Below are 23,518 nucleotides of genomic sequence, written 5' to 3' on the forward strand. Positions count from 1 at the left end.
TCAGCAAAATAGGGTGAAGGCAAAATGTCTGGTGGAGGCGACCCTAAAGCTGACAGGTCTAAACATGCCCCCCCAGCTGAAAGTGGGGAATGCTACCCAACCTCCTTGGAGTTCTCGTCACTAAGGCAGAAGAACCTGGACAGACCATCAGCACTGAAGTGGACTGACCAGGTGATGTACCACAGTAAAGTCCAATTCCTGTACAGATATGCATTACCTTATCTTACATCTCATCTGTATGTACCATCAGAAGGGCATGTGGTCTGCCTGAACCTGGAAGTGAGTCTCAAACAGGTATGGTCTCAGCTTCTTCAGTGCCCAGGCCACAGCAATGTCTTCCCTTTCAATAGCATTTTATCTCTGTTCCACTGATGGCTGCATCCTAGAGATTAAAGTTACATGTTGGTCTAAGCCCTCCTCATTTAGCTGTGATGAGACTACCTTTATACCATATCTTGAGGCATCCGTCTGCACAATGGATTCCTGGGAAAAGTCAGGGGACTTGAGTGGAGGGGCTGTACACATTGCCTGTTTAAGGATGTAAAAGGCTTTCTGACATTCCTCTGTCCAGAAAACCTTTTGAGTTGCTTCTTTTAAGCTAGCTCAGTTAAGGGGGCAACAGTGGTGCAATATCCCTTAAGACATTTTCTGTAGCAAACTGTGAGGCCCAGGAAGACCCTCACTTCTGTCTGGGTTTTGGGGTGCTCCCAGGCCAGTAGAGTTTCTATTTTGGCCTGGCATGGCTGCACCTTACCCCCACACCAAGGTATCCCAAGTAGAGCATTGAGCCCTACCCTATCTGGCACTATATAGCCTTGGTAGTCAAGCCTGCCTGCTGCAGGGCCAGAAATACCTCCTGCAGGTGGAACAGGTGCTCTTCCCTGCTGATACTTAAGACAGCTGTGTAAACAAGATGAGCAGTGATGAAGGCCTCCAGCCCAGTTAAGACCTAGTTCACCAACCTCTAGATGGTAGCAGAGACATTCTTCAAAAGAGCATCACTCTAAATCGAAAGTGGCCCTCTGGGGTGGAGAATGCTGACCTCTCTTTAGCCATCTCAGTTAGGGCAATCTGACAGTCCCCTGAAGTAAGGTCTAATATACTCAGGAACTTGGCAGCCCCTAACCGGTCAATGAGCTCATCAGCCCAGGGGATGGGTGAACATCAGTCTTGGTGACTGAGTTGAGCTCTCTATAGTCCACACAGAAAATTAGTTCTGGGGCGCCCCATGAGTTAGCTTTGGGTACCAGCACCACAGAGCTGGGCCAGAGGATACTCGATTCCTCAATCACTGCCAATTGCAGCATCTTGGAGACTTCCTTCTTGACGCAGGTCCTCTATTTTTCCATATATTTTGTTTTTGACAGGCAGGCTATCCCCATTATCAATATAATGGGGGCACAATTTGCTAAGCTCAGGAGTGAGGGAAAACAGTGAGGCAAACTGAACCCACATGCAGCTTGCAACAGTGCCTCTGCTGTTCAGTGGTCAGGGTAGGAGAAAAGATGACACCTTCCAAAGACCAGTCTTTTTCGTTGGATGACAGGAGGACAGGCAGAAGTTTGTTCTCCTCTGCCTCTCCATCATTTGTCACCAACAGCATGGTGAGCTCAGACATCTCAAGGTGGGGTTTGAGGCGATTGATGTGGAGTAAACCTAAGAGGCTTCTGGGAGTCTTGAGGTCTACCAAGTGGGTAGCCTCCACCTTCCTTTCAGTCACGTCATATGTCCCAGTCCAACAGTCTTGTAGGGCCCTGGGCCTCACTGGCTCCACCATGCACACTTTCTGGCCAGATTGAAACTCCCCCAAGTGGCCTTCTGGTTATACCAGAGTTTCATGATTTCCTGGCTAGCCTCCAAGTTATCAGAAGCTTTGGTCCAAAACATGGCTATCTGGTTTCTGTGGGCTAGCATGTAGCTAACCACATCCTGGGGGTTTTCTTGCACACCGACTTCACCAGACTGAAAGGTCTCCTAACAAGATGGCCATATGGAAGTTCAAATGGGCTAAAACCAGCTCTCTTCTGTGGCACCTCCTAATAGGAAAAAAATTAGGCATTTAATTACAGTGCATCATGCTCTGTGCCTGGGCCTACCTTAGGGGTGACTTCTACACAATAAAAGGGGACTTGAGAGGGACACATATAACTAGTGGAAATGTGGTTTCAAAGGGAGATTTTCAATACTTTTGCATGTGACTCGAGAGGGACTCCTACTAACAACTTCTGGGATTGCACCCTCATGAAACAATTTCAATGGTTTTGCATTTGAATTTTGAGGAACACCTAGTAACGACTAGTGGAACGGAAGCTCCATGTAAGAATTACAGTGCTTTTGCATCTGACTAGATGGGGGCACCTAATAATGCGTAGTGGGAATACGGCTTCATGTAAGAATTGCGTAACTGCACTTTGGATAAAAGGAATAAAGTGCTTTTCCATCTGACTTGAGAGGAACTGCAAGCACGTTTTCAACCTTCACAGGAATCAAACGCATCACTAAGGTCAACATACCTTTCGACCCAGAAAGAAGTGTGGTGAACCTTAAACCAAATTTAATACTGCAAACATCTAGACACCATGACCACTGTGGCCATGAAAAGAAATCTCCAAACTGAATAAAGTTTCAAACCTTTATTACAATCACAAAATTGGTGTCATAAAGACAGTGTGCAAAACCATATCGTAAGATATATGATCACCATAGATTGCCCAAAGTGGTGAAATAAATTCAATCGAATTAGCATTAACACAATTAGGCATTGAAGAAGAATCATACATATCATTAATGATATTATTGGGGAGACAGAAACAAATCTATGCCAGATTTTGTCAACTTGATCAAATTCAATTAGGCAGACTATACAAATTTAGTCTGGGCACAGGTTGTCTCTACAGCTTCTCAGGGACGGTGAGGCAGGATGAGGGGGGAGGGATGGGGGTGGAGGTTGAGGGAGTGGTTGTTGGAGGAGTACGTCTGCTGGACTTGGGTGCAAGTGCATGGGTAGTGTGCTGATGTGAGGTGGATGGCTGTTGGGTGTCTGAGTGCCTGCATTTGTGTCCTTTAGGAGGGGGGGGCAGACAGGGTGGGAGAGGACACAGGGGACATGTGGATGGATGTTGTTGAGGTGTCTGCTAGTGAGGTGTGTGTGCTGCTTGGTGTGGCTATGCTGGTGGTGAATGTTGAAGGAGTGAATGCAGGTGTGAGTGTAGACGTGACTGTGAGGGAGGTGAAGGAGGAGGTGGAGACAGTGGAAGCAGTGGATGTGGTTGTGCCTGCAACTGTCTGGTGTTTGTGTGAGTGCTTGTGGGCTGAAGTGTGGTGCCTGTGTTTGACTGTGCCACTCTTGTGTGATGTCTTGTGTACATGCTCATCTGTATGTGTGCATGGGATGGGTTGGTGTTGAGGAGACTGGGACTGGGAAGTGGTAGTTGGAGGGGGGACGGTAGGAACAGGGACAATGGCTGCCATCAGAGAGGAGGCCAGAGCCTGAACCGATCTCTGTTGGGCTGCCAATCCACAGTGGATGCCCTCCAGGAATGCATTGCATTGCTGCATCTGGGATACCAGCCCCTGGATGGCATTCACAATGGTTGACTACCCTACAGCGATGGATTGCAGGTGGTCAATAGCCTTCTCACTCAGGACAGCAGGGCTCACTGGGGCAGGGCCTGAGGTGCCTGGGGCAAAGGAGATGCCCACCCTCCTGGGTGAGCGGGCACAGGCAACACGCTGAAGGGCTACTGGGAGAGGGGTGCTGGTACGGAGGGTGGCGACTGTACCTGCAGCTGGGGTAGTCACAGAGGTGTCCGCCACCACCAGGGAGCTTCCATCGGAGGAGGTATCTGAGTCAGTGTTGTCACCTCCTGTCTCAGCCGTGGTGCTCCCCTCGCCCTCTGTCCCACTGGTTCCCTCAGCATCGGTGGATTCAGCCTCCTGGGTCCTGTGGGATGCAGCTCCATCTGTCGCTGGTGCCCCTGCTCCTCTGCCAGATGATGCTAATGCACACATTGACAGGATGACAGAAGAAAAAAGGGGGAGAGAAAGGGAACACTGGGTCAATTACAGCACCAACACCACAGTTGGCATACACAGCACCGTCACACACAGGGATGAGGATTGAGCACTACGCATTGAACTGGTATTCATTTGGCTAGATGCCACAGCAAGATGAGGGCCAAACACTGCCATCTTCACACCTCCTGGGACCCACATATCCCTGACTGACATGGAATACAAACGAGCTAGGTTACCTGCATTTGCTATACACCCATTACTCTTGAGCTGGATCACGCTGCAATGTCTGGCCTGGCATTAAGGGGCACCCCCTAACTCACACGCACCACCCGTATCCCATGCCACCTACCAATTATTATAGTAATGCCCACTATACTCAACCCCTTGTGGCTGCTGTGATGCCCTCAAGCGCCCATCCAGCTCTGGGTAGGCCACTACCAGTATGCGGGCAATCAGGGGGTTCAGGTTCCGACGGGCACCCCTTCCTCACTGGGAGGCCATCCCCAGCTGGGCCTCCGCGGTCTTCCGTGCCCAGCATCTCAGGTCCTCCCACTGTATCATACAGTGGGTGCTCCACCTGCTGTAGACCCCCAGGGTCTGCACGTCCTCGGCGATTGCATCCACAATCCCTTCTTTTGATGGCCACTGACCTGCAGAGGGAATACAGACAGGAGGACACCATTACGCATACAACCCAGCCTGTCACACATATGGCCCACCAATCCTGTTTCCATCAGCATTGGCACACACATCGTCCGGCGCCCATTATGTACACTACCACCAAACATCCCCCCATGACACGATGCTTGCAAACACATCTCCAGGCATCCTTCCCACATGCATCGTGCCCGAGGTGTACTCACCTGTTGGTCTGGAGCCCCATAAAGAAGTCCATACTGGGGTAGGACCCCATCCACCAGTCGCTCCAACTCCTCCGAAGTGAAGGCAGGGGCCCTTTCCCCGGTCACACAGGGCATGAAAGGTTCCAGACACACGTCAAAGCAGCAGACGCAGTGTAGGTGTCCTGTGAAAAGTCAGGAAACAAGTCAGGATTTAGATAGAAAATGGCGGTCACATCCGCGGCGGTGTACACTTTCACCGCCTGCACTGATCCCCATTGGCCCCTGTACTCCATAGAGCCCCATATTAGCCAATGAGGAATTGCACGGCTGTGACATGAAAAGTCACCTTCTGCTGACATCAGGGGCACTAAAAGCTTTGCTAAAATTTACACTCCAACAGCAACCCCTTTTAAGGACTAGTGGAATTGTGGATTCATGTAAAAATGTCAATGCTTTTGAATTAGACATGAGAAGGACACCTAATAACGACTTGTGAAACTTCCTTCATGAAGGAATATCCATAGTTTTGAAATTGACTTGACAGGGATACCTAGTAATGACTACTAGAACCGTGTTTTCCCTTTAAACATTAAGAGTGAAAGATGCAGATATTTCATAATGATGCAAGTCAATTATAGCTTCACATAAGAATTTCATTGCTTTTGCATCTGACTCGAGAGGGACATTTATTAATGGCACCAGGCTAATACCAATCCTGGAATACTGCATGGGTATTCGTTGCCAAGTAATGCTTTGGCTATCCTTTTTCTCTGACCAATCAATATCAATTGGTGACGACTAGAAGGCACATCTTGGCTAGAGCGTGGGGGGCATTTACCAGTATGCCATGGTTAAATGATTTAGTCCTTTTTACACCTTTGAACATGAATAGAGTAAGATGAAGAATTGCTTAATAATACATCGCAATACCCTTTGGAGCACACCTCTGATCCAGACATTCCCAGACATAAACACACTGGTCCTCATTAACGAAAGTAAATATATATGCTTATATTTACTCACATGTATGTTTACTACTAAACCTACTTGCTACCTACACATACAAACACACTTCCAATACCCAATGATGCCATTAAAGTGTCATTTCTGATGTCATCAGTGATGTTATGAAAGATATCAACATGTCATGAGTGATATAATATATGATGTTGTGATGTTATAAGCAGTGCATGGCAAATGGGAAAGTTATATTTGCTTTTCAAAAACATAACTGCTGAATTTCAAAAAAGAATTCTGAGTTTTAAATGGTATTTTTAGCTGACATTTTCACTTAACTATAATGTCACTTTAACCTTATTTTTTCAGTGAATTTATAAGTTGTCTTTGAATGTAAAGAAAAGTATTGAGATGTTTAACTATAATGTCACTTTAACCTTTGTTAATAGGTTTTTTCGAATGTGGAGTAAGATTTTATTACTGTATCTAACTATTCTAACCCCGTAGTGCATGGCCTACAGCTGTGCACAGGTGAGGGGCTGGGTGCCCAGCCTCCACTCAACCTCCACAGATTCCTAACTTCCTGTATGTCTACGGACAGGCTTGGCATACAATACCCAGTTGGTGGACCAATACCCCATGGGTGACCAACCTCTGCCTCACATATCCTTCAGACCTGTGCAGAGTGTGTTTGGGCACAAGGCCTGGCCTGTGGCCAACCACCTACATGTGGCACACACCCTCCCCACCATAGATGGCCAAATTTCCCTGATCGCTCATCACCCCATGGACCCACCTCACTTTGTTTTTTGGCCCCCAGTAATCTTGCTGTATTTTTGAAAAGTACTGTGAAATTACGTGAAATTACCACAGGTCAACAGCAATTTAAAAAAACATTCTTTGCACTTTGATCCTGGGAGGTGGAAGTCCAACTAGCCCTCTTTGAGCCACAAAGATCAAGGGTTAAAAGTATTCCTACCTGCCCCCTTATATTTTATTTAATTTTCATTTTTACAATACGGGGACCAAGTCCCTGAGCTCTAAAATGCTGGAGCCAACATTTCTCTTCATGTTGTGGCCATCCAATCACAGCGCTATGTCTTGTGGGACTAGCCAATCAGAATGCTTCATTTGTCAGTTTTCACTTTTTACTCCCTGGTAGTTCTGAGTGACTAAATGATTATATATTTTGAACCATGGTTTCTCTCAAATGGCTAAGCAAATTTTCACCAATACACAAAAAGAACACTTTCTGGGTTAAAATCTAGCTTTCTGCCATAATTTGGTGTAATTCTATTCAGCCATTTTGGGTGTAGCATTGTCTAAATTTCCTGTGGACAACTGGACTGGGATTTTTTTTTTAGGGTCCTCCCATTTTCTCTGTTTCAAATTTACAGATCACTCCGAAACTTTCCAGGAAGGAGTTGAGGTGGATGAACCATATTTTGGAATGGTTTTTGAAGATTCATCAAACACCTAAAAAGTTATTAGCAAATCAAAAAAAAAAAATCATGGAAACTCAGCCTTAACTATAAATACACAGTGGCGATTGACACTGTATAATATTTAACATGTATCCACTGAAAAAACAAAGGTTAAAGGGATGTTATATATTAGGTGAAAATGTCAGTTAAAACAAACCGTGTTAAACGAACAACTGAAATTCACTAGTTATAGTTATCTAAATAACTTTAAATCGTTCCCTAACGTAACTATAACCCATGCCCTCAGCATACACTGCTAAGTATCTCCCATATCACATTACTCATGACATGTTCTGTGACATCATTGATAACATAACTGCAACATCTGAAATGGCTTCATAGATGACAACACTGTGCATGGGGTGTCGCATGTTATAGTTACTTTAGGCCACGAGTTATAGTTTCTTGAGATAACTGGTGAATTTCAGTGATTTTGCTTGATTAAAATGGTATGAACCTTTGCCTTTTTACAGTGAATTTCTAAGGTTTTTTAATGGAAATTAAGATATTATTTCAGTACTTAACTATAAAGTCACTTTAACCTTTGTTTTTTTCAGTGGATTTCTAATTTTTTTTTAACATAAAGTAATATTTCATTACAATACATAACGCCAACCCCATGGCCAAAGGCCAAGCGCAGCATGGTGTCTGCTGCTGGGCCTTTTCAATGGCCATTTCCTACTTCCAACACCTCGCGGGCATACAAACCCGCAACGAGCAGGGCCTTCATCCATTAGCGCCATTGAGTTGGTCACAGGGCCTTAGCCAATCCCCTATGGGCACCCTTAACCCTGCTGAATGTGGCATTTGGCTGTACATAGCATAGGGTTAGGTGCTGGGCCTGACATATGGCCAGATGTTGTGCCTAAAAACCTGCAAGGGCCCTACCTCCCACAGTGCACACTCTTTTGGCATGCAAAGCTTGCGGTTGGTCTCGCAGAGCCTAGCCACACTCAGGCAGACTTACTTGACTTTCTTAAAGGGTCACAACACCAAAATATAAAAAGTGAGTCCATTGGCTTTATCAAGGGGTGAGCAAATCAATGTGTATATATACATAAAGCAGATCGCTTATCTTTCTCCAAAAGTCAGCAATATTTTTAAACAAAAGTATATTTCAGTAATTCAAACAATATAATTACTTAAGCTTTTGTTTTATCATAACATTACTGTAACCTTTGTTATATATATATATATACATATATTTATATATACATATATATATGTGTATGTGTGTGTATAAATGTGTATATCACATTAAAAAAACCTCTAAGTAATATGTTACCATTCTCTTCCCCACTGTGGGCAGCTCACAACCATCATGCTCCAATAGGAACTGTCCAGCTGAAATTGCCAGGCCAGGTCCTCCTTGAACCAGTACAAGAAACCCAAGACAGTTTTCATCGTGATTGGGGCCCATCAATTGGACTTTCCTTGCTTCCAGTGGCATAGTGGCCTAGCAGTTCAGGCTGGACTGTTCCTATTGGAGCAGGGTAAAGACTAATTTGTACATGGCTCGCTCCAAATTGAGGTGGCATGGTGGGCAAAGGAACAATGGGATGAAATTCCACCCTGAGTGATTGCCAATGGTTAGACTTTTGAAAATAATCCTCCCATCCACTTTTGTGTGTTTGATGTATCGCCTTAAGTAGCAAGGGTATGCACAGCCGTGGGTTCAGCGCTCACTGTGCCACTAGACCCAAGATATACCCGACTGACAGGCCCCAATCAGGGCAAAACTGGTCCTTGATCCCTTGTGGTCCTGTTCTGGCCAGACCAGGCCTTCCAGTTCATGCTGGACTATTCCACTGGAGCAGGGTTAGGACTGATTTGCATATGCCTGGGTCTAAAATGAGGCGGCATGTTAGGCAAAAGAACGATGGGTTGGAATGCTGCCTTAGCAACTTTCAGTGGTTAGACTTATTGCGAGCATACCTCCCATCACTTTTTGTGTGTTTGGTATTGTGTGTGCAGTCAGCAGATAGCCCCACAGACACCCTAATTTACAAAGTTTTTTTTTTCAATGCAGCAACGCTTGGGTACCTCTGAGAAAATATATAGGGGCTCCACAGAGTGCTGCGATAGTACCATGGTAGCACAGCACCACAAACAAATCTTCTTCATTTGACCCCGGTAGGAAGGTGGTCCCTCTGGGACTGGCTAACAATGGCCACAGGGTCAAGGTACACCTACCCTGTTTTCTTATTCATTATTTTTCCTTATTTTGTATGACACGGGGAACGAGTCCCCGATTTCTATAATCACGGCTGCAACATTCTCTTCATGTTGCAGCCAACAAATGAGATGGAGTGCTTTGAGCTAGAAGTTCTCTGTGGAAGTACCAAATGTAGGGCAATGTAAAATATCTATAAATGTCCAGCCTTAATTTCTCAAACACAAGTGAATAGATTTACACCAAATCACAAAAAGCACGCTTTCTGGATCAAAAGCTAGTTTGCTGCCAGATTTGGTGTAATTCCTTTCAGCTGTTTTGGATGTAGCCCTATACAAAATTCCTATAGTAAATTTCATGTGAAAAACGTGTTTTGAGATCCCCATTTTTTCCCAGGCCCCACTTACTGGATCACTAGGAAGGAGCTGAGGTGGATGAAACTTGTTTTCTGAATGTTTTGCTAAGATTCTTCGAACAGTGCTAAAGTTATTAGGAAACAAAAAATCAATTTCCTATTGAAACCCAGTCCTAACTATAACTACAGAGTGGTGAATGTTGAACTAATTCAATTATTTTAGTATTAGTTCCTATGAGGTGTATTGTGGGTGCTCCACTTACTCCAAGGCTGGCTTTCAGTTTATAGGTTGTACTAACTTTAGAAGTGCATTTTTCATTTTGTGAATTCCAGTTGTCTTACTGTTTTGTGGCTGTGTGTTTTGTATGAGCCTCCTTTCCTCTATAAATTTTGCTGAATGGCTTCCAGTTAATTGCATGCATTCCCCATTTTATAGCCACTTCACCTTGTCGTTCCCACTCCACTACCAAAACGTATACCTATGTGTGCGGAGATCTCCAACCCTATGGAGGAGATCTCCGCAAGAAAAAGATGGGAGGGGCCAAGTCAGGCACAAACTGCTCTTAATTTGAGGCAAGAAGAATGTTCATAAAAAGTGTACAATTTGCTAAGGTAAATTCAGACACATCATTTCTAGTATGTAAAATAGTTCTATGGATGTATACTCCTTTGCTGGTTGTTTTAAAATGGTATAGGGGCAACTAGAATAAAATAATTATGTTGAACCTGCCATTTCATTTGCACACACATTAGAGAGGGTATGGGGATTTGGATAGGTAATAATGCATTTAACAACGAGAAAGCTTTCTGATAATATTCATTGTAGCTGTACGCCATTTGTTGTAGGTTCTATTGACTTAGCAAGATAATTTGGTTTCTCACCTAGGCACTCTAATGATGCATCAAATTTGGTCTTCACATAAAGTATAATGAGTCTATGCATCGATGAGACTTGATTATAGTGAAATTACAGTGGTTACATATGTGATGTGAGCTAGTATATGAGGGTGTAACCAAGGACGTAGCTTGCTCAGTTTGATTGGGAGGTGTGAGCTTCAGATGCCCTAACAATCACGGTGACACATAATGTTAAAATATATTCTGGGCCTGATTATGAGGCTGATGGTCCACATTACAACCCTGGTGGGTGGGCCCGCCTAAAGACTGTCATTCCCGCAAAGAACATGGTTCCCAAAGTGGTGACGGCAGCCTGACTTGTACTCAGCACCGCCTGGCTGATTACAACTCAGCTTTCCGCCAGCCTTTCCATGGTGGGGACCCTGCCATGGAAAGGCTGGCAGAAAGCCAGTGCCATGGTCCATGTGGTGGCCCCTGCACTGCCCATGCCTAGGTCATGGGCAGTGCAGGCCCCCCCCGCCCAGCCCCATCAGAATGCGCAATGTCTCCTTTGCAGACAGTGCACAATTTTAGGGTGCTGAAGTGCTATGATATTGACCTAGCACAGTCCCTGCCAGGCAGCTCAGCGGGAACCACGTGCTACAATGTTTCCGGCAGTCAGCAAAATGCGAACACTATAATACGCTCGGGTGGCACTGCCATGGTGGTGGTGTCCTTTCTGTGAGGTTGGCGGTCCCACGGTGGGACTGCCAAACTCTTAATGAGACCCTGCAGGGGTAAGGGAGAGGACTGCTGATTGGTAGGGGTACCAAGTAAGAGAAAACACATTATTTTGTGAAATAACCAACATTTATTAAGTCTTTCCAAAAGTTGAAAGAGTGTGCTTGCGTTTTTGCCTGTGTGTAAAAGTTCCTGGTGAAATCTGACGGACACCTCAACATACACGATTGAAAGCACTTATACCAAACTTTATCAGTAAATACATTTATTAGGAGGGTGTAACACCCCCAAACACCCTCCTAAAGCTACACCCCTGGGTGTAACCATTATTTGACCTAATGCCTCTTTTATTCTCCACTCTACACTTTCTGTCTTGTCCTCTGTTTTGCGGGTTATTTTTCATACTTGTTTTCTCTATTACTTTTCCTATATTTTTCTTCCTCATTCTCTTCTTCATTGTTTCTCTCTTCTCTGTCTTTTTCTTACTCTGGATTAAAGCTTGAAAAACAAGATTTGGTCCCCAAAAATGAGTCGGTGATGTCCACCACTTGTGCCCACGCGCTGCTGGGCTGATCCATGCAGGCACCGTTCTAAACTATTGGAAAGTGGCAAGAGGGCGGTGGCTTGTTTACAGGCTATTGGAATGTGTCACGTTCCCGGGGCATAACTCTTGAGTATCAGAATGTATCAAGCGCCTGCAGGTATAATACTGGACTCTTGAAGTGTATAAAGTTGACAATTAAAGGTGTTATGAACCAGAAGCATGACTGAACTCTTGAAATGCACCCTTTTTGGGGAGTCTCCTGAAAAAGTGCAGTGCCATAAATCTATCTAAGAAGCAACAGCGTCCTGGGCAGATGGGATGGTGCCCATGCAAAAACAATATTAGTTACATTTTTAGAACAATTAGAGGAACGTCAATAGAGAGCCAGAAAAGGATGGGTACCTCATGGGGTAAAGTCCCGCAATTTTCCACGCGACCACTTTAAGGTCTAAGCATTTTATGGAAATGCCGACAAGAATGGGGTCCCGGGGGGGACCTGCCGAAGAATGAGGTCTCCCCCCCCGGGGTCTTTGGGGTGGGTGGTGCGGTCCGAGGCACCGTGGGCTCTTTTTGGGCTTCTTTTGGGCTTAATAGAAAGGGGATATATATGTGCCCATTTTGTCGCCGGCCACCATTTTGTCATAAGGTGACACAGTGGCCGGCTCGTTTTGGGCAGGGACATTTTTGCCCCTCCCTCCCTCCCTTTCTTTCTTGGCTATTTCCTGGGCTTTTCCTTGGGTTTCCTTTTTCTTCATTTATACCGGGCTTGGTATATGATTTTCAGGTCGTTAGATTCTGAACAGGTGCATAGTGGTGGGTTGCTATGTTATTGGTTCGGCGTCGCTGAGGAACAGGTGCGGGTGGCGGCGAGGAGGGCTTGCAGCCAACGAAACACGTGCGGTTGGGCAGGATGGCAGGGAAATTTTGGATAGTAGGGGGGGTACAGCAGCAGGTAGCGACGGGCAGGAAGGAAGATTGGAAGTGTTCAGGAGGAGAACAAACTAGTAGGATTGGGAAGTAGTTAAACAGGAGTTGAGAGGGGTGGAAGGAGAACTTGACAGGGAGGGGGGAGGTCGGGGTAGGGGAGGGGGAGGATTGTGTGGTTAGGTGGACTTGATGTCTAGTGAGGATTTAGTTTTTTAAGGCAAGAGGTTAAAATGTTGTAAGTGCACCTGTTCCAATAAAGCGGCCTTTTACACACAACATTGGTGTCGAGTTTCCGTGCCTCTGCTCCCCAAAGGGGTTATGTGCAAATGTGAATCTCTTTCCTTAGTTGGCGCTGTCACAGCTCTCTCTGTTTTTTTCTGTCTTTCACCACACCCCCTCTTTGCCGCTCCTTCTTATTACCAACCACTTTCTTATGAGGTGTTCGAACAAACTCATGATGAAAGGCAGTGACCCCCTCAGGTAAACTGGGTCCCTGCAAAAAATGCCCACATTCTCTCAAGTGCATTAGTTCAGAGGGCGAGTACTCTTACAGCGTCAGTCTGGCGAGGTGTGCGGTTTTCAGCGTTAAACAACTGTGTCTACTGAAGCTGTGAGGTGGCTGCTTCAACATGTGGTGAAATTGTGCGTTCTCGAAGAGATAAGTGGGAAGCAGCGCGCACAGGAAGTTATAAATAAGGAAGTTTGGGGGCAAGCGCTTTTTGCAATCGTGCAGGCAGGTCTGTGGTAGTTTGCGGCCTCTCCCCGGCGTGTGTTTTATGAGGTTGCATCAGTCTGCAGCCTCACGCGCACGGCAGTTGTTGCATCTTCGCCTCTCGTTGGTACCTGGCGAGCCTGCCTGCTTTACAATGCAGATTCTGAAGGCGCGTTTGCATTGAGGCGCTTTTTTACGGCAGTGGCTGCCTTTAAATAAGAGCGTTTGCTTCCTGGAACCGAGGGCTGTGTAGACCGGAGTGCAATAGATGGCACCATGTGACAAGCAGAGGAAGGAAAGGCCTGGAGACAGTGAGAGGAGAGTCCGCGTGCCCCTTCGACGCCTTGCGCGCCCCCTGGCACAGCCCGCAGGTACCACTGAAAGGACGGGTGCTCTGGCAGCATGTCTATGCTCACTCCGGTCCTCACTCCCCCTGAGGTGAAGGAGTACCTTTCCAAGGGGGAGCGCTTCATCAAATGGGACGACGTGAGTACACACCTGCAGTTTGGTTGATTGAACACAAACTTCATATGTCTGCTGTTATTCTGCAATATTTTTTGCTTGTGATCATTTGTTAGGAAACGTTCTGCTAAAATGCGTACACTTAGTGTTTCTCGAGCTACATCAATATGTTGTATGAATTAATGATCTGTCCCAGCAAGGACGATACTGAGGGATGTAAGCCCCTGTCTTGTCCAAGGGCTTTGGAAAACACTGGACGAAATGTGTACCTTTCCAGGGTTCAACTAACATGTTTGTGTCAGTTATCAGCGAAAACCTCACACAGACCTGGAAAACATTTCAGTAGTTTTCACCCATCAAGCAAGCATATGGAGCAAGTCAAGTAAGCTCTTGCATGGTCTGAAGCATCTCCCACCCATTCCCTAGGTAGAGTTTTTAAAAACTGGGACCAGACACTTCATTTAACAGCATACTTTCCCAAATATGTTGACTAAACAGACATGTTTTACAGACACTCTTGAGCAGAAACTCATGAAATATTATACTATTTCGCGGACTGGCCCAGTATTAAGGAACATTACTGCTCTGCAGCAGCAAATAATTAATATCCCTGTGAGCAAAATGTATATAATAGTGAATGCTACGTTCAAACCCAGTCCTGAAGACAGACCCCTGTCACAAGCCTACCAATGAATGTCCCAGGTGGCCTGCCATGTTCTACAAAGCACTGACGTTGTACAGTGCAGCCAATAATACACTAAAGGCTTGGCTCCTAACTAGATGCAGGTTGAGCGACATGTTCTCCCAGCCTCCGCCTTCACTCCACAGCTGCAAAATGAGATCATGTCCAGATTGACACGAGGCTCTGGTAAGAGGGATGATGACTGACCGGTGCTCGGCCACGCCACATGTGTCTGTGATCCACCCGTGTTCTTGTGTAATCGGACATATATTAAATTGGACACAGAATTTTATTTGTTTACTAGTTTATCTAACAAAAAGTAACATTTATAAAATAAACGCTGTAAATGATTCCATGAGTGTTTTATGAACAGTCCAGGTAAACATGATAAAAGGTTGTATAAATAGTCTTTGGTGTTTGAGGGCACAGTAATCTGATGTAATACCTAGAGTATATTATTTGTTGTAAAACCTGTCTTCCATCCAGTCCAGAGTTTGTAATGATCTGACTGGGTAGTGGAAATGAGGGACATGGGATCATACAATTAAGTTATAGGGCAACAGGGGTCATTTGCCTATTTTATGGGTAAATTGCCCTCTTTCCCCCTACCTTAATGTTCTCCATGTGTGGGGTAATATTTGACAGAAGTCTTGAAAAGTAGATATTTGCCCCCTCCCCGGGTCCTGGGTGGAAGGGAGCCAAAGGTGTATTGGTATAGGCCACTCTAGTGATTGTTGCTAAAATCAATCTTGCTCATTTGATATATTTTCCTCATTGCTGGGGCATTGGTAGAGCCATTGGACAAGTGGAAAAAGAGTGGGGGTAAATCTTTAGAATGGTTGTGGTGGATAAAGATTACCAGGCACATGCTGGGGTTTAATTGTGTGCCAAGACTTCTAGCTGAAGGTGGTGGAAAGTAGGGGTCAGGGAGGTGCTGGTGCTTTGGGTAAAGGCAAATGGAACATCTAGAGCATGGCAGAGTTCAATATACATGGACAGAAAGCTATGCGTGGTGGCTTGCAGTTAGTAAAACCAAGCCACAAGTCTTGCGGTGGGGGAGAAATAGAGGAAAGAGACAACGATTTGAGAGGCATCAGCATAGAGATGATCTGAGAAGCCAAACAAAGAAATTCATATTTCTTAAGGAGACAGAAAACAGGGCGAAGCAGAAGGGGCACAAGATTAAGTACTTGCAAGTAGGTAAGATGCTGAGAATGCGAGAAACACTAGGAAACAGAGAACTATCTGTCAGAGAGGTAGGAAGGCAGCTTGCTGAGCATCATATCAGTGAAGACAAAGGTAGCACTAACTAGCAGTGTTATATGCTGATGTAAAGTCCAGAAGAATCAAAACAGAGGTTTGGAGTGGCTGCAAGAAAGGGCATGGAAGTGTAGCCATAGTGAAGTCATTAGGAGGATTGTAGACGAGAGAGTGGATGGCATGACAGCATGAATGAGATGAGAAAGTTGATGGCACAAGATAGTGGATTGGGGAGAACAGACATGGGGTGAATATGTAGCTAGGACTAGCATTGAGGATGGGAATGGGGGCTTGTGGATAGATGAAGGCCAGAAAGTCGAAGGAGCAAGAGAGTTGATTCAGCAAGAGGGGTGCATTGGCGAGAGGGTGTGCTGAAAGTATGAGATGATCAGTGAGTTAATAGTTGAAATTCAGTTGAGAAGAGTAGAAATGAACAGAAAAATGAACAAAGGTGTTTTTGTTTTTTATGGCATATAAAATATTTTGCTTATATTATATTCTAATTGCTACTCATCTTATACTAATTACTACTCATCCTAACCTGATCATTTGTAATAAATTTAATTGACTCCTCCTTTATTTTTCTTGGGACATATTGGCTCCTAAAGGAAAAAGTTAGTCTGAAGCCCTTGGACGCGTAGGCTATTATGTATTAAATTCTAGAGATGATTTTGGCAGAAGAGTGTTCAAGAATCAGATGTGTGGGCTGGAGAGAAGTCCATGACATGAGTGTCCAAGATCATTTTCAAAATGTCTACTTTGTCTAAAATAAGGAAAGACTTCTCATCCTGGGGATGTATGTTCCTTGATCATTGGCTTGGAAAAGATTTCTGCTCCAAAAACGAATTCATACAGATTATATCATGTTTCTATGTGCCTGCTCCTGTGGCCCTCAAGCAATCAGTGCCTAGCGGACAGTATCTCTGCTCTTTACTACTGATATAACAAGTTACACCCTTTGAGCACTAAATAAATTAAATTCCTGAAGGAGATTCTCTACGTCTTGATCCAATGGAAGATAATCAATTGGTTAACTATTTGTTTGCTGTCATACATACAGAAGGGGATGAGAGGATTGCCTGCAATTTGTCTAACCACTGGCTATCGCTCCGGATAGCATTCCAACCCATCATTATTTTGCCAACCACGCCACCTCAGTTTTGACCCAGCCATATGCAAATCAGTGTTGACTCTCTTCCAGTAGGACCAAGTCCATCCCAACTGCCAGGCCAGGTTCTTTCTGAACCCTAACAGGCAACCCAAAGCAACCCAAGACAGTTTTTTCCCAGGTTGGGGCTCTTCAGTTGCATGTGGCTTCTGTGGCACAATGAGCACGGAACCCATGTGTGGACATCTGTGCAAAATTTTGTCACTTGGGGTGGTGCATCAAACACACAAAAGATGATGGAAGGAATGCCTGCAATTTGTCTAACCACTCACAGATGCTTGGGGTGGCGTTCCAATATATTGTTTTGTGCCCACCATGACACCCCACTTTTGACCCAGCCATGTGTAAATCAGTCTTTACCCTTCTCCAATAGGAACAGTTCATCCCAACTACTGGGGGAGGTCCTCCCTGAACCAAAACAGTCAATCAAAGCCTGGTTTTATCAGATGGAGCTCTTCAGTCACATTGGCTCTTTTGAGGTTATTGACTGATCAACATAAGAGCGTAGGCCTCAAAATGAAATGTTTTCTGTACACCGTGAGAAAATGAGATTTAAGTAGTAGATGCTTCTAAAACACTAAGCAAATTAAATTTGCAACACATAGTTGCAAGTAGAGGAAAATCACGCTTTCACTTAAGTCTACCAATCTTCATAATCACGTACAACCTTTCACATAACACATCCCATTCCAGCACCTGTCATGTTGCATTCTCCAGCCTATGTCACTTCCCATTTCATCATTAGATTTGAATTATAAAATGGTATAATGGTCCTTTTCTGTTGATGGCTAATGTACTACCCAGCCATGGTTAGGTGCAGCAGCGTCGGAAAAATCGCACCATTACAAGTTGGAAAGTGTGAGTCCTCTACAAAATGGTGAATTAAAAGGAGGCTTGGATTTAATACATCAGATTTCCCCAGTTCTTTCTCATTCTTGGCAGTGTTTTTAACCCACAGGTCGTGGCCTCTTTGAACAACAGAAGTTCCAAGGAGAAACTCTTCTGACTTGTTTGTGTCAGTCTTTCAAAAATAATTTTAATTCAACTCTTAAAGGGAGCCTCATTTTGTTACTATCATAGGTTGAAACCAAAGCAGTGTGCTTCCTCCTCGCTTATTTCATAAGAATTGTACAAAGTGTTAACATTTCCATTATTATATATAAATGAAGCACTCAAAAGCACACGATTTCAACGTCGTTGTATTATTTGTATTATATACTAAGGAGTATGTTCATGAAAATCTCATTCGACGTTAATTTTTGATAACCAGCAATGCATTGAGTTCCGTATTTGGACATGAAAAAGGAGACCGAATATGTCCATGAAAAGGTGAGCTAGTGTCCATCACCTTGTGAGTGATCAGTGTAAATGTAGTAACAAAGCTATTTAAATAAAAGAAAATGATATTTTCTAGTGTGTCCCCTTGTTAGAGGTGTACACACTGAGTTGTGGCAATATGTGTTTGCGCGTGTGTGATTTCACAGATGTACAACTTATGCTTTTGACAATGTCTGCAGATGCATGTGTGTCTGCTGTCCTAACTCTCCAAGCTGTGTTTGCCAACTTAAGTCTCACCATTGGTGCCAACGATGATTTGCATGCTGGGCTCAGCCATTGCACTGTGATGCTGAGCATTTTTAAGCAATGTGAAAGAAAGAAGGTGTTGACACGGATGGCTTTATGTGCTTTGTAAATATACAATACAATACAGGTGCCTCACATGGCCTGGAGTCACTTGACAAATGTGTACATTTATGTCACCACCCGGTGCTCCGCTTATTTCTCATGGGTCTTTGAACACAGCCTTTGACTTGGTAGATATCTTAGGGTGACATGGTAGTGTGCATGATTGCAGCAACTTTGAAAGTTTCTAAGTGAGCCTAGTCCTCCATTTCAGACTAGACCACATGTGATTTCGATGATTATCTTGCAACCTCCTCTCAAATCTTTACTGCTTCATCCTCTGAGTGTGTGAAAATGTCGCTATGTGCGTGTAGGTGAAGCCAGAAGGTGCTGTGTTGTGCTTCCTGCAGCTGGGCCCGTTGCATTGATGATTGACAATAAAAACGGTGACGTTGATGAACTGGCCAGGAGCACGACATGTAAAGGATCATACGAGTTAAAATGGCTAGCCCAGTAATAGATAAGATTTGTAAAGGTGATGAAACATGCTTCTCTCTCTATGTGTATCCTTAGTTAGATGTTGTACAGAGGGAGAACGGAACCTGTTGACTAACTTTGCCATACAAAGAATCTGATTATATTATTAGTGATTCGTTAGCCTTATCGTGTGTGACAACTGCACACACTGCTTCGTAGCGCTTGCAAGATGGCTGGCCAGTTACAGTGGAGGAAAGAAGAGGGAGGCGAGGTAGAAGCACAGAGTAAAACAGAAGTGACAACAAACAGTGAAAGCAGAACTTAGAAGCAGAAAAGTAATTCTAAAACTAGATAGTTTTCAGGCTCTTTTAATTGTAGGAAGTTGGTGGTGGGAGGGTGTCTCACTGTGAAGCTCATTGTCTGGAACCACTGTACACTGGTCTACCTCCATTTTCAATGCCGCTTCCCATTTCTGCTCCTGAAACCACCTCTTTGCCAAGCACATCCATCTTAGCCCAAACTACAAATCATGCCTTTTGCTCTCGCCTACCATCATTGATATAATTATAAAATGATGACAGCATTCTGAAGGAGCCTTAAGAGGACTAATCATTTCACAAATAAATGAGAGCACCTTAACTGTGACATCTGTGTGACTGTTGCAGGTATTGAATCTTTCTACAGCCTAGTGAGTCACCTTGCAAATACACCGAGGGTCTGATGTACCACAGGGGTTTCCATTCTTTTCCCATGGACAGTACACCAGTAAAAATGGGCCTTAAGCCCTTTTTAAGGCTTTCTTAAGGGAGGTTACTTTGCACAAACTGCTCAAATGGGCGACATTAGGCCCGCCCAGGAATGAACTGTACTTCTCCTTATTACGATGACTATCCTCCCCCAAAAGCCAACAGAGAGTTTCCTCCCTGCACTGGAGACTGCACAGGTTCAGCGCCACGAGTCACCGTCAACTGCCTACATCCCTGTTGCAATTTGATTTGAAAATACTTATTCGAGTATATGTTTCCAGAGCAAAATGGTTGCATTTGTTTATGTTGCCTTCTACTTTCACCACACAATTAGAACCGTATTTCATTTCGCAGAAGTCACATCTGATAAACTGTGTATTCGAAAAGAAACTGTAATAAATAATTTCACAGTGACTTAAAAGTGAAATCCGCAGGGGCCCTGTTCACTGACCACGTAAATTGCCCCTGTTCTTTAATTGCCCCATATGCATGAGCCATTTACTTATTTAAATGCGTGTGTGCACGTTTTGGTCAGAGCTTCACACAGTTAAACTCAGAATGAAACTGTGACACCATATCGGGGAAAATCCAGTCCCCACAACGTCGGTTTGCACTGGTTAGTATCATCCAACATATTTATTTATTGAATTATTTTATGCAGCACTGTTTTTCCAAAGCACTTAACAATATTGTAATTGTAATTATATTTATATAGCGCTTCCTACCCCTGACAGGGTGTTTTTCTTGGAGCACACTTATTCCGAACCCAAAAAGGATTTGTGGTGGATTAGGAAATATGAGTTAATTTGAACGGTGTGTGTTAGTTGGATTGTATAGGATAATGGAGGGATAGAAGAAGGAGAAGACTAGAAAGTGTTATTTGAGACATGGTCGGAAGCTGAGTTTTAGGATGAATAAAAGGTGAGATGGAGGAGGGAAGAGTCTCTAGAAATGGATTAGGGAGATCATACCTGTAAAATGAGGTTTGGGATGAGTCAAACGAGGGATACATGAGGGAAGAACTTAGAAAGGGTAGTTTGGGAGATCATAGTAGTTAAATGAGGTTTGGGTGATCCGAGAAGGGCCAAAGGAGGGAAGAGTCTAGAAAGGATTATTTTGGAGCTCGTAGTAGAAAATACCAACACGCAAGAAAACCAGTGAACACCTCAAGTACCACTGGATGAAAAAATACAGTTTTATAGCCGGCACCCAATGAGGAGACTGATTTGATATACACTGATAATTAATTCCATTGCTGGTATGGACAAAGAGAAGGAGGTACACTGAGAAGATACAGTGAAACAGAGAGTAAGGAAAGGAACTGAGTGTTTAGAGAAACAAAAGAACATTAATAAGGCAGATCCAAGAAACTAAGACATTTATAGACAGTAAAAAAGCAACAATTTAGATTGTAGATAGAAGAATAGCCAGTTTAGCTGAATATGGTAAGTACAGCTATGAGCCTGAGGTGGAAGAGAAAAGAGATAATGAATGCAGGCATTTTAGATGGCTTGGAGTGAGTGTAAAGGTAGTTAGAGAAACCCATATTAAATAGTAAAAAGGGTTGTTTTTTTCAAATATTGTTCAGCTTTTTTAGTTTGATTGTAGTTTTGATTTATAAAGCACAAGACTAGAAGCTTTCATTCCTAGATTCAATCAACAGCGTTTAGCTGCTGCAAAAATCTGTGGCTTGAAGCCAAGAGATGAATGAAAGAGAAATCCAAGGTTACGAGCAGAAAAACAGAAGGAAAACTAGGTTGGTGGAAAAAGAAAATATGGAGGCGAGTTATTGAGAAATTAGTAGAGAATAAAAGAATGTCTTCATTTTTTGGGTGGTGTTTGAGGAACTGGAGGTCATCCACCTCTTGAATGCAGAAAGACAGAAGGAGACACACTAATGTATAGATGTGGCAAATGAGAAGAAAGTGAAAAATGTTTGTGAATCATCGGCATGACAGTGAACATCAAATCCAAAGGAGGAAACTACAAAAATGGGAAAATAGTATACAGTGAAAAATGTAAAGGACCTAGGGCAAGACCTTGGGTGACCCTAAAATAAACAGTAAAAGATGCAGAGTAGGTATCCTTCCCATAGACAGGGAAAGTATGCCCAGTGAGATATGGAGAAAGTCAGGTATGAGCAGAACCAAAGATCCCCTGAGTAGAGATAGAAATTAAAAGTATCCCCCTGTGTTGACGCTGCAGTAAGGTCCAATTAAATTTAACCAGAAATATCACATTGTGACAATAATGATGCAGAAAGTTGGCAACATAGAGCAGAGACATTTCAAAGAAATATCATAGCAAAAAACAGATTGAGTGGAATAAAAAAGAATATTCATGTAAAGTATTACAGCAGTCTGTTCAAGAGTTTTAGAAAGAAAAGGGAATACAAAGAAGTTGGAAAGATGATCAGATTTCGGAGAAGGTTTTTTGAGCAAATGATTCACTGAGGCTGATTTCAAGAAGATGGAAAAATTCCAGAAGATAAAGACTGATTAAAAAGAGTGGCTGGAAAGGGGAGAAGGAAAGGAAAGATTGGTTTAACAAGAGATGAGGCAATAGTGTCAGAAGGCTGTGTTCAAGCCCTCTGAACTAGAACTATAAACTCAGCCACAAAGACAGATTGAATGGAAGAAAACGCTAGTGTAAGAAGCTTGGCCACTGGTTGAGGGTGGTGTAACCCTACTCAAGCAGCAACCACAATTCTTGTCAGAGTGGAGACACAAGCAAACCTTAAATCAACCTGTGCTTAACCTTCAGGTAGCTTGGCACAGTGCAATCAGGATTAACTCAGAAATAATCTGCAGCAGTGGCTCGTCCATATTGACTGAGGGGTCACACCCCCACCAGTTTCACAATAAGAAGAGTGTCTGTCATGCTGAACAAAGGTCAGCCTGACAGACACTCTTCTTGTTCAGGTCAGGCAGCCAGGAGCTAGACATGTGCTAAGTAAGCAGACTCCTGGCTGCCTGAACTGAACTTTGCCGGGTTGAGGATTTCACAGCCAGTGAGTTTGACCTCTTCAGCCTGGCAAAAGTGCCTCCAGGCACTTCCCCTTATGACAAAGGGGATGGTCACTGATTGCCTCGGACCTGGGTGCTTCAGTTTTAAGCCCTGAAGTGCCTAGGGCTGAGTGTCAATCAGTGAACCAGTCACTATGTTACATTTGAGGGACTGCTGCCTCCCCTTCAGTCAGCCAGTGAGAGAAGGTAGTGCTCCCAACTCTCCTGGTAGCTCTGAAGCTTTCCTCCTGGAGAGCTGCAGTGTAGGTAAGTTTTGTTTTTTAGTGTTTGGTGTGTGTGTGCATGTATGTATGTATGTGTATTTGAGTGAGTGAGTGTTATGAATAGGCATGTGTATGTGTGTGAATGCATGGGTGTGAGTGAGTGTATATGTGTATATGTGTGCCCCCGCACCCCTTCTTCCTAAAATTACTGGCCATCACTGGCAATGTGTAAAGTATTAATGCTGCACTTTAAACAGTAATACCTTGACAACACAACACCAG

General features: G+C 44.0%; 1 protein-coding gene across 1 annotated transcript in view; it reads left to right on the plus strand.

Moving 5' to 3' along the window:
- The first annotated feature begins 13,666 nt into the window (after positions 1 to 13,666).
- Positions 13,667 to 23,518, plus strand: part of PLCB2 (phospholipase C beta 2) — a 453,229-nt gene continuing 443,377 nt past the window's right edge. Inside the window, exon 1 of the mRNA XM_069208592.1 lies at positions 13,667 to 14,075. Coding sequence (XP_069064693.1) covers positions 13,992 to 14,075 — 84 coding nt within the window. The 5' untranslated portion in view covers positions 13,667 to 13,991. The remainder of the gene's footprint in view (positions 14,076 to 23,518) is intronic.

This window comes from Pleurodeles waltl, chromosome 9 (assembly GCF_031143425.1).
Source record: "Pleurodeles waltl isolate 20211129_DDA chromosome 9, aPleWal1.hap1.20221129, whole genome shotgun sequence".
Lineage (NCBI taxonomy): Eukaryota > Metazoa > Chordata > Amphibia > Caudata > Salamandridae > Pleurodeles > Pleurodeles waltl.